Source organism: Musa acuminata, chromosome BXJ3-11 (assembly GCF_036884655.1).
Source record: "Musa acuminata AAA Group cultivar baxijiao chromosome BXJ3-11, Cavendish_Baxijiao_AAA, whole genome shotgun sequence".
In the NCBI taxonomy this organism is placed as follows: domain Eukaryota; kingdom Viridiplantae; phylum Streptophyta; class Magnoliopsida; order Zingiberales; family Musaceae; genus Musa; species Musa acuminata.
The window spans coordinates 22,486,919-22,499,388 of record NC_088359.1 but is presented as its reverse complement, the minus strand read 5'-3'; the positions used below and the strand labels follow the sequence as shown (position 1 = coordinate 22,499,388).

Here is a 12,470-nt window from a genome sequence, read left to right as displayed (position 1 = left end):
CACTAATCTGTCAACATTCGACAGACTTAAGGAGAATGAAGGGAACGCCTGTGCCATCATAGCAACAGCAATCGCAGCAGCAGCAGCAGCGATCTACACTTATCTTACTCATGAAGCCTCTTGCTTTAAACCATTCTTTGCACTGATCCAAGATTGGTATCCTTGTTAGGAGCACCATCTTGCGGGGGCATGATAGAAGATAAGATTTCCCCAACTTGATAGAGGATAAGATTTCCCCAATTATATGAGGAAATCTCTCTATTCTGTTTATTCTGTTGAGGGAAATCCTTCCTCCTAATCTGTATAAATAGGAGAGGGAACATGTTAATAGATTCAAGCTAAAGTTTATCTACTTCAATAAAGCTTCTTATATTATATTGTTCTTATCTTCTATTATTTCTATCAAATACTTTTATATATCTTCGACTATTCAAGTCAGCGAAAAACTTTCAACGATTAAAACTTTCAACGATTAAAATTACGTACGATAACTTTGAAAGCTTACGGAAACGTATTTGAAGTAAAGTAAGGAAAACAGTTTGCAGTTAAAATAAATAGCACAAAGGAAATGCAAACCAAATTTTAGAGTGGTTCGGTCAAACGTGACCTACATTCACTTTCAACTTCCTCCTCCGACGAGGTCACCGACGTCCACTAGAGGCCTTCCTTCAATAGGCGAAGGCCAACCACCCTTTTACAGTTTTACTCCTTTTGACGGGCTTAGGAGACAACCCTTACAAACTTTTCTCTCCTCTCTTGAAAGATTAAATCTTGGAAGAAAAGAGGAAGGAGAACTTCTAGACTTTACAACACTTTTGAGCTCTAAAATCATAGAGTAAGATCAAGCTTTCGGTGAACTTTCATGCAGGAAAGGGTGGGGTATATATAGGCCCCAAACTAGTTTGAATTTGGAGCTAAAAAATGTCTTTTCCTGGATTTCCGGGGTCCTAGCGGTACCACCTCCTGATTGGTGCGGTACAACCGCCTGGCAGCTCGGAGACTGAGCCTCTAGGCGGTGTCACCGCCTAACAGGGGCGGTTGCACCGCTTGGCAGAGCTCGGAGACCGAGCTCAAGTGGTTCCACTGCCTATCAGGGGCGGTTGCACCGCCCAGTCTCGCTCGGAGACTGAGCCCAAGCGGTGCCACCGCCCAGCTTTCCTAGGAGACCATCTCCTGGGCGGTGCCACCGCTTGGTAAGAATTCTGGTCCGAATGGGTTGATCCATTCGGCCCAATTTGGGTCTGTCAACGACCCAATTTGGGTCTGTTAAGGGCCCAATTGCCCCCATATTAAGTTAATAGGATCACCTCCCATTCCTAACTTAATCTACATGCTAACTATGACATTTCTTAAGACATTTACTACAGTTTGCTCTGGTGCGTCAATCGCTTCTTCCGGCGAGCTTCTGGCGAACTTCCAGGGAACATTCGACGAACCTTCGGTGATGCTTTTGCGGACTTCCGGCAAACTCCTGGACTTGCGACGATCCACTTGGCGAGTTTCGACGAGCTTCTTTTGGCAAGCTCCTGGACTTCTCAGATTTGTTCCCGCAGAACCTCCGATGACCGTCCGGACTTCCGTCAAACTCTCGAACTCCCAACGTGATCATAGTCTTGACTTCGGTGCAACTCCTACTGCATGTCTTACTTCCATCGTAGTTAATCATGTACATGTAAAATAAAACTTCGATCAGATAATTAATCCTAAGTAATTAACCAAGTTGTCCGACATGTCATTGGTCTCTCGACGCTTCCTTCGATTATTCGGTGCATCGTCCTCTCTTGCGACCTATTACCCAATCGGCCAGTTGACTCCGATATCCTTGGTACAATACCCGCTCTTCTTGGCCCGATGCCCGAGTCTACGGCCCGAAGCCTTCTATCGATACGTCGACCGATCCACCGGCCTGACGTCCAATCTTTTGACATGTTCCTTCGGCACAATATGTTTTACCTGCTTTAATTGTCTCATCCTGATCGAAGCATCCTGCGTCACTCAAAACGCAGATTAAATCATAAACATATATCAAGTGATTTCATCATCAAAATATGAGATTTAACAACTCCCTGTGTAAGAATTTCAAGTCAGTATATTTCGATGCTCTCGTACATCTCTTATATTCAACATCTCTTAAGTTACTGTGCCCTAACACTCTCGAGTGTCCCCACATCCCATGTGTGCTATGTAGGTATTACTTAGTTATTATTGATGAGTATCGAGATCTTGAGTTATGTAAATCTTTTTCTCGAAATAAAATATAGTGCGCATGATATTGCTAGAAATGATAGTCAATTGAAATTTTAATAAGATAATGTGGTATCATCCGAGTGTCGTGATAGATAATGTGGTATCATCCAAGTGCGGTGTCATCCAAGTGTGCCGATTAGTATGACATCGAAAAAAAAATATTCTCTATTGATACCATAGTTTGGGGCATATGGAAGGAGGACTTTAGGTATCCATCAACTAGCTTATTATTCAAATAAAATTTATTCTTAAATTTTTTATTGATTTAAATATAGAATATGTCTTGTCAAATATACTTGGGTTGTAAGGAGGCCTAAGATCAAGAAGGTGGAATGAGAAAGAAGTACCAGCTCAATCATTATTAACGATAATTTTCTAAACAATGAATTACGTTCACGTGCAATTGACAAAAATAATGCTAAAAAATAATTATTAGAACTATAGAAACTTTACCTCGCCTTTTTTTTTTTCCAATTATATACATAACATAAAAAGATCCCTTTTCTAATTTTGAAGGATGTGACAATCTACTCCATTAGATCATTACATTGGGCCCTATATCAAGAGGCCACCCACCATAATATGAGGAAATTGTGAAATTTGAGCAAGATTTGCATCAAATTCTATAAACCGAAAGAGAGATGCTATGATAGTGGTGATTCTTGTTACTGATGGATTTTTGTTAGGGTAAAATTTGAAAAAGGTTATTTTGATCCTATTAAATAAAAAAAATATTTAATAAAAAATAAGAAGGTTAAAAAAAAAAATCAGAAGTGCATAGTTTCTGTACTAAGAAATAATTTCACAAACTTTATTGCAAGTATATTTTAATGTAATCAATGTTTCCCCTCTACGGATAAGATCACAAGTGAATTATTACAGATTTACGAGTACAGAAGAAATGAGCTTAGATAGAAAATAGTGAAATAGAAATCTCTTTTTTGGGGGAGGGGGGGAACATATTTCATTAGCTTAGAATAAAGGTAGAGTCCTTGCTATTGAAAAAGCCAAATGGTAATAAAAAAAAAACACGAAAATGGTAAGCCTTAAAACTTTCTTTAATTGAAATATGAAACAACTATAAAAAATTTTAGCGCTTTTTATAAGGAAATAATAAAAATATTGGAAATTTTGAGTTTCCATAAAAATAACACTAACAAGCTCAATAAAACTCAAATATTTTTCAAAATAAAGTTTAAAAACACCAATAATTTTCGAAAAAGTTGTTCGGTGCTTATATTACGTAGGAGGTAACGTGTCTTGAGATACTTAAACTTGGACGAGATGGAATGAGAAGGAAGTACCAACCCCTTTCTTTTGAATTCCTTTCGTTTGATCCAAACTTCTACCACAGTATTACACATTATTGATCACACGTATGTATTTGATTATTATTCATTGTGCTCCTAGGCATTTGTCATAATGCTTACCATGGCCATAAATGAATAGTCTCATATAACAAAGTCATTACAAGAATGTGTGTGATGTTACATTACTAGAAAAATATTGTTAATTTTTAATCTACATTCTTTCTATCATCACTATAATAGTAATGGAAGAGAGGAAAGGTCCTTAGACCACTTTTATAAATAATTTTTCTAATGTCATCTAGAATATCGATCTTCTTAAATTTCTGATCCTCTAACATAATGATTCTATTATGAAATTCAATCTTTGATACATCGATCAATCCTTCAGCTCGACGTATAATTTTTTATATGATAATTTTTTAACATAATACCTAACTCTCCAACATGACATTTGCCCTTCAATGGCCCGAGTCAACGTAAAAATATTTCTTATATCATTTGATATAATATTAGTTTCTTATATTTATTAATTAATTTTATCATCAATATTCAAAACTTAATATTAAGTCTCATATATAAATCCATTATGTCAACCTTATAGACCTTATAAAAACAACCATCACAAATCCAACAGTTAATAGTATTTTTATCAAAATATCTTCAAAACGTACTTTTTTTTTTTTGGGTTCAAATTACTGGGTTAGTATAGTTCAATTTGATTCAAACGTTACAAACAGGTAATTATAATTTTTTTAAACGATAAATTGTAATTTTTTTTAAAGTATAACTGTCTTTTTTTTTTTTTTGTATCGTTTTGCACCAAATGTACCTAAATAACCTCCTTGTCATGAAAACTTTCTTTTTGAAATGATGATTAATGAATGTCATTCGCTTATATGGTTTTCTAAAAACAAAATCACTACTCTGTTAGTGAGCATTTTAGTCCAAAATGTATCCAAAAGAATCTTCGTATCACAAAAAATCCTCTCGAATACGATTTAGTTCAATTTTGATCGGTTACAAAATTATTTTGGTCTCCAATCTTGAATATTTTCGATCAAAAATAATAATCCTATCGAAGATGCATAAGGTTTTCTTAAATATAACTTTTTTATGTTGGATCACAGTAAATTAATGGAAAGGTCACTTTTGTAGTTTAACCTAACTTGTGTTGACCATTATATATATATATATATATATATATTTTTTTTTTTTTTGTGTGTAGAGAGAGAGAGAACGCGCGCGTCGGGGGGGAAGGAGGGATGCTCAAATTGGGCTAATACTCGAGATGAACAGTATATGGGCGTCCGGCCCAAATTGTTGTATGCAAGTCTGGGCCACGGAACGTCTGGAAACTAGTCGGAGAACAAGGGTAGCAACACCGAGCACCTTTCGAAGCCATTCAGATGATGCCACCTATCCCATTATGGAGACCCGAGCAAGAAACCAGAGCGGGGTCCGAGACTTCGAGGCTCATTCGATAAGAAGGTACAAAGTACGCGATACCAGCACCTCGCCTTTGCCCAAGAACAGAAAGCAACCCCAAGCTGAGTGGAACCAATTCGCTGATCCTTCGAAGCCGCCGTCTCCGACCATCGAAAATTACGAGAGAGAGAGAGACAGAGAGAGACAGAGAGAGGCTGTCGATCGTGAGACCCGGCAATGCCTTCGATCTTCTCTCCCTTGACATCTGAGATCCCTTGTTCTTCGCCAACACCCGCGTCGACCGGAAGGAGACCCCCCGGGCTCCCATCATCGTGGCCGACCTACCGGGAATGGAGGAGGAGGGGGAAGGCAGGGTTCTCCAAATTAGCGGCGAGCGCAGCAGGGACAAGGAAGAGGAGAAAAAGAACGACAGGTGGTACCGCGTCGACCGAAGCAGCGGTAGGTTCCGACTGCTGGAGAACGCCAAGGTGGACCAGGCGAAGGCGTCCATAGAGAACGGAATTCTCACCGTGACCGTAGCCGAAGAGGAGGTGAAGCTCGTCGAGATCTCCGGCTGAGCTCTCGTCAGAGTGCACTGCATTCTACAGGATTGTGTGCTCGGGGAAGATTAACTGTGCCGTGTTGCAATCTTAGTTACCCAAAATGAGTTCACACAGGTGTCTTATGCTTCGATCTGTCACCAAGCAGTACACAGCCTTAATCCATGGTGATCAAAGATGCTACATGAACAAGACCTTTCTATGATCGTCTTGAGCTTAAATGCTTCGGCATGGAATCAACAACACATCCAGAGGAAAGGGCATTTGCATGGACTACACGTAGTAATGTCAGTCACTCTCCGGAATAGCAACCAGCACAGGTCGCCAAGCCCTCCGCAGCAACCGGCACCGGAGACCCGCCGCCGACCTGAACCTCCAAGCTCCGCCACCACGGCGGGCTGTGAGCGCTTCCACTGCCCGCCCGTCGTCGCCACAGCTGCTGTTGCTGCTGCCGCCTTCGTCTTCCACCGACTGCGAGGAAGCAAACAGATCCAGTAGCTTCTGTTTCATCATCCCCTTGCTCTCCTCCAAGCTCGGCTGCTCATCTTCGGAGCAAACCCCTCGGCGGAGCAGTCGACGAAACTTGGTGAAGACGTAGAGCTTCTTCGCCGGCCTCCATCGTTGCCGGATGTTAAAGGAGCGGACGTCGCCACCGGTGCTGCTTCTGGCTGCAGCGCACTGTACCACCAGCAGCTTCAGCTTCTGCAGAATTCTCATCTCTCCCTCCCTCTCTCTCTCTCTCTCTCACACACACACACACACTCACATACACACACACACACACAACGCAACCGGGACTGAAACCCAACTCTGCTGCACTGTGGGTTTAGTCTCTGATCTGCGAGTGTTTTGTGGAGGAGAACAAGGAAGACTGTGTCCTTTTGCCTAGCATAATTGAAAGAGAAGAAAAGGAAGTGGAAAAGGGCAGACTGTGCCTTGCTTCACGTGGCCATGACGAAGTCATCATCGTGTTCCACCTTGCTTTTGGAAAAGGAAAGATCACGGCACTGGAGAACACAGGATTTAAGGCTACAAATCTACTGTTACAACTGTGTCGGATTCTGGGCATAAAATATGGCTGTGATGACTTATGGTTGTCGTAAAGAGGCTTAGATTTGATTTGTTTTGTCCTTTCCTGAACTTTATGTTCCTGTAATGTGTTCCTGGTTCCGATGTCTGGTTTTTCTCCGATTCCATTATTGAGATCAGGAAGGCTTTCAATTTGATTCCTTTATTTTGACAACGTATCGAGTGTCATAGACTAGAGGCTTGAGAAGAGAACTTTCTTCTACCTAATTATCCAGTAGTAGTGCTGAGGAATTTATGGTGATTGGTGATCTGTTTGCAGCATTTTCTACAGATGCTTATTCTTCAGCACATTGCATGTTTTTTTTTGTGATTTGTTCGCAGCATTTTCTTGTTCTTCGACCCATTGCATGTTTTGTTTTTCTTTTTTTCAGAAAAAAAATCACTTCTGCATGCTGTACTCATTTTTCCTGTGTTTGTTTTTTCTCTTTTTGTGAAGGTTGATAGCAATGACATATCTTGAGAATTTTAATTTTACATGGATGAGTCTAAACATAATTAACATACATGAAATCAAATACTAATTCGATTAAGAAATTTAAACTTGTTAAGTTAGGACCAAACAAAATATACACCATCCGACACTTTCAATTATTCGGAAATTTTATTTTTAATTTCGACTGTTCTACTGCATAAAATCTTATTTATCCCCTCGTAAAAGAGAAAGCCTAGGTTTCATTTTGTACTCCATTTGACTTGTTATATAGTTCAGCATAATTCAACTTCTGCTCACTGAGCGAAGAGGAACAAATCAGGGATAACTTTAGGCAACCAATCCCAGAAAATGGATATTAAACTTCACATTGTCTGCTGAAACAAATGCCGGATTGAATATTGATGAAACGTCCATAAGAAATGTCAGGTAATACTGAACATTAAGAGTTTTTGCAACCCATAAAGGTAAAAGCTCTGTATCATCAAAGCTGACAGTGGGTAAGGCCAGCAACTCTCTCAGTCCAAGGCAGCATACACTGAAACATGCATCCATAATCAACAGCGGTATCATGGAAGGTTCCACGCCCACCTCTGGAAAATTCACATAAGCAGAGTTAGAGCCATTAAACTAATCTTTCAATGACAATCATTTAGTCTAAATGTTTAGCATCAGGTTTCTGGAATGCAAAATGATAGAAAACATGATCTCTTCTGAACAGGTTATGCTCGCATAGATAAAAACTATAAATAGAGAAAAAGAGTACAATTATAAAAAAGAAATAAGTAGTCCTCTCGTATGATCATGCATACATACTACATGAAGAATTTCATTTTATAAGGGAAGGCAACGCTGCCACGAGGTCTCCTAAATGGAAAGTAGGATACGAGACCCGTTAAGTCTATTAAGGCTCACAAATTCATTAATGATTCTCTTTTCCTATTGATGTTTATGCTTCAACAAATAGGATATCCGGTAGTGTTAATCATGTTAGACATCATCAAACATCTCTTCTATGTTGGCAAAGGAGCCGCTCGAGTACGATTGTGTTTTGTAGAGGTTTGTTGAAGTCAAATAGTAAATGACATTGATAATTCTCTCTGCCTATTGATATTTATCTTTTATCTAATAGGATATCCAGTAGTATTAATCATGTTAGTTGTCATCATACTTCTCTTTTATGTAGGCAAAGGAGACGCCCGAGTACGGTTGTGTTCTAGAGGTTTGTTGAAGCCAAATAGTTTGACTCATGTAAAACTTCAGTGAGTTTGCATATCCAGAGTCCAAATCAAGCATTTAGCAAGACAGTTCATCAATTATGTTTTGATACAAAACTCATGATACCGAAGTCCTGCAGCTGTGTATTATTGACTCCATAGAGCACAATACCTTTGTATTTCAAAGAAAGAAGAAAGAAGACTCACCATGAGATATTGTCCCAGTGAAGAAAACCACCATGGCCTCTGGAATTGTTGAACTTGTATATGGCACCAGAAGCTAATTAAGACAAAAAAAAGAGAAATATGACTAGAAAAAAAATTCTATTGAATTAAAAAAATTCAAAGGTTTAAAATGGCAATTAGAATAATAGAAGAGACTAGCAATACAGATTAGTAAATGATGGAAATCCTTTTAGAGATCTTGTGGTGCAAATGGATTTGGTTGATGATAATACCTTCATAACCTCCGATCACTGGATCTTCTGATAGAAGAAGTGGTGTGTCAAGATCAATGAAACTGCAACAATTAGATCATCCAATCACAATTATAAGCATGACATTTTAGGACACAACCTCGACACACTACAAAGGAACAGATTATGATCATTTTGACATTAATTAGAGAAGTGGAAAATTTTGCAAGAAAGCATAGGCATACCTGAAACAACCAAGGCCAGCAGCCAGATGAGCAGAAAAGCCCATGGCCAGTCTTGTTTCAACCATACCACCAATCATAAGAGCAACGCCAGCATCTCTAGCAATGTTGATTATCTCGAGTGCACCAATAACCCCTAGCTTTGCAAGTTTGATGTTGATAACATGGGCTAGATTCCCTTGTATAATTTTGTGTGCATCAGCTACGCTCCTACAACTTTCATCAGCAGCAACAGATACACCATATTTATCTTTTGCAATATGACTAACAACATGGAGGCCTTCCCAATCATCTCTATGGACAGGCTGCTCAAATAAAATAGGAGTAACCCCCATAGCTGGAAATATATATGTAAGATCTTTAGCAACATTTTGTCACTCATAACAGGAAGAGAACTTAACACACAAACAGAAAGGACATTTTCTTTTTGTCACAGCAAGTTTACTGAGCATCATATCTCAAAAGAACAAAATATAAATCACAAAGCGACATGCATAGCTATGTACATATAAGCCCGTTAAGTCAGTAGTACATACCATGAAGTTTATCAAGAACTTCAATTGCTTGATGAGATTTGTAGCCTTCGTTTGCGTCCAAAATAAATGAACAATCAGGATGAACAGATCTTATAGCCCTCAAAACTTCAATGTCTGAGTTCAAGTCTTTTCCCACCTTGAGCTTCAGTGTACTGAACCCTTGTCTGCAATACTTTGCAGCCAATTCAGCAGCTTCACTTGGAGATACAATCGGAATCTGCATTCAAAACAAGGATGGAGATCATCCGAAGAAAGAAGCAGTAGAATAGTGGAAGTTGTGATGAAGGACACATTTCAGGTAAGGGAAGGGTTTAACTGTTATATCTGTTGTAATAGAATTTGATGCTCCACCAAACAATCTCCAAAGGGGAATTCTAATACTATTAGCAGCAGCATCAATAAGTGCCATCTCAAACCCAGCTCTGACCTTAAATCCAAAGACAGATGATTAAGAAAAATGTTAGCCAATTTAGCAAATTCAATGTCAAATATGTCCTACATATGCTTGCAGGAATTTGCAGGAAAAAAAAGTCATGCCCGTGAAACCAAAATCAAAATGCAAAACCAGCAGAGGAAGTGGTACAACAATTACATGGAAACTAGAAAAGAAAAAAAATCATGTATATGGTAAAGAAAACTTCTCAATAAATTCATGTGAATCAACAATCTACATTTTGCATGTAGAAACTAAGCAGAGAACAAAAAGAAATTATGTGTCTTTATAACATAAAAATAACAGATAAAAAATCAAGATGTTGTGATCCCTGCTTTGCAGCAAGAAACAGCGACTGAGGAATTGTTGTGGCCAATTCAACGGTTCCACTTTTACTGCAGATTCCATACACTTTCCGCACTTTTAGGAGAAACCTCACTCTTCCAAGTGTTTTTTCCTGTATCTACCACACTTTATAGCCCTTTCTATTTTTTATCCCCTCAACAAATTATCCATCTAAAAAAATTCATGTCCTATGGAACCAAATTAATTGCATCACGCTGCCCTCTTCTTAGTTGCCATCACACGGTATTTGAATCTAGATTTTCGCCAAGCAAGCTAAGAAGTGAAAGAGCACAGGTGAAAATTTGCTAAGCACTTGTAGAGCGGCTATGTAGTTATGAGAGTGAGGAAAAACGTAAATTAGTGCAGTGCGGATGTAAATTTCCGTCCTACCTTAACTAGGCATAAGGCATCTACATTAATCTCGATTTCCCATCAAAATTTAACCTTGACTCCCCAAAACAACATGCCAAGTTCCAAGAAACAATTAAATCAAGGGCAAGAGAGAAGACTTGATCTCGAATTTCTTATCAAAGATTTGATTTTGATTCCCGTAGCCCAAGAAACATATCGATTAATAGGGAAAGAAGCTAATGCAGAGCATCCAGTACACTAACCGAGGCTAAATCGTGGCCGGGAAGCAGGCGGCCAACCTCGGCAAGCACGGCGCCGAGTGTCATGGGCGGGCTCCGAACGAGGACGCGGCAGGCGTCGGCGGCAGCGGCCAGGGCCGAGGACTGGTCCTCCGCGGTGACGGAGGGCAGCACGGGGGCCTCCCCCCAGCCGACGCTGCCGTTGTGGAGCTCCACCCGGATGGCAACGTTCCCGACGCGGTCGAGCCGGGAGGAGGAGATGGTGAAGGGGCGGGCGAGGGGGACGTCGAGGGGCCGCCCCTCAGCGCGGCCGACGTCGATAGTCAAGGTCTCCTTGAGGCTCTCGAACCCGAACGACATCGCCACGGCCGGCTGCGACCGTCGGGTGGAGGCGTCGGCGCAGCGGAAAATGAAGAGCTCCCGGTGCGGGACTCTCAGGGCATGCGGACGGGACGTCGTCTTGTTGCGGTGTTTGGTGGAGATGAGGAGTGAGGAAAAGAGCGAAGTTTGGGCGGAAGAGTAGAGGGTGGAAGAGCACAACGGATCCATGGCGTGTCCAAGCTGGGCGCGAGTGCGTCGGACAGCAGGAAGCGATGGTCATTAGCTATATAAAGCCGACCATTTGTGTGTTGTTACTGTGGGGTTTTTTTCTCTGTGCAAACAAAAAAAAAAATCAAAAATAATATTTTTGAAACAAAAAAATATTTTTAGAGTCCTTTAATTATCCTTTCTAAGATAAATCTTGTATGGTTGAATTTTAAGACGCGAGTAATTATCTGTTCTGAGACTAACCTTATAAGATTTTATACTTTCAAGATAGATCCCAAAAAAATACCCTTAAGAGAGTCATTTTTAATATATTTTTTGCGAGTGAAACCATTTAAGTTTGGATTAGTGTGCAGTCGTCGTTGCGGAGAGGCGGCATTAGATTAGGGACCAGCGTTGATGCATACGAGACACTGTTTTTTGTTGCCCAGTGAATTCTTTTGTGAATTGCGCTCATTGGACTTGACTCCTCAGCAGCTGAAGAGTCAATTAGCTGAGGAAAACAGAAAGTGGACTTGTGCAGCCCGTGTTGATAGAACGTAAACGTGTTGTCATCTGCATTTAAAAAGTATATGTCGATGGAAGAGTTCGTCAACGAAGATTGTTTAGAATTCTTAGGTCTCTCTCTTCTTCCTTTTGAATTGAATGGTCCAAAGGCCGTGGCCGCGTGATCGGAATGGCTTGGTCCGACCGGTGACGTCTAAGACCATCATGGGGATAAAGGTTTTGCCTAATTAGGTCAAAGCTCAGTTTTGGTGGGGATGTGCTTCTTCCGCGAGCTTGTTCGTCTTTGTCGCCATCGGATTCCTACGCACAGGCCTAGATCGAGATGGGTGGGATCTCGACTTAGGTCTCTTCAAAGCTCGAGTCAGTGGTCTGTTAATATTTTATATACCCCTTGTCGAATGCTGGCAAGGGGTTTTTATCATAGCTCTTGGAGGTCGGTCGTACACGGCCTTTGCGCGATGGATATGCAGGATGGCGTCATGCGTCGCCATCCCAAGCTTCCTAGAGCGGTCCTTGTTACGGCGATGCTGGTCGGCTCAGTGCCAGAGGGCGCGGGAGGAGGTCCTTGTCACACCTC

General features: G+C 40.6%; 2 protein-coding genes across 2 annotated transcripts; both read right to left on the bottom strand.

Moving 5' to 3' along the window:
- Positions 1-5,830: 5,830 nt before the first annotated feature.
- Positions 5,831-6,259, bottom strand: LOC135652985 (uncharacterized). The gene has a single exon (XM_065174390.1). It carries the CDS (start codon positions 6,257-6,259, stop codon positions 5,831-5,833), a length of 429 nt encoding a protein of 142 aa, XP_065030462.1.
- Positions 6,260-7,439: 1,180 nt separating this feature from the next.
- Positions 7,440-11,433, bottom strand: LOC135586732 (L-Ala-D/L-amino acid epimerase-like). Its single transcript, XM_065173137.1, has 7 exons — positions 10,865-11,433; positions 9,789-9,899; positions 9,473-9,689; positions 8,940-9,273; positions 8,737-8,798; positions 8,486-8,558; positions 7,440-7,654 (listed from the first exon to the last, which is right to left on the bottom strand). Coding segments are annotated over exons 1-7 (1,323 nt in total). The 5' UTR covers positions 11,390-11,433; the 3' UTR covers positions 7,440-7,653.
- Positions 11,434-12,470: the final 1,037 nt, after the last annotated feature.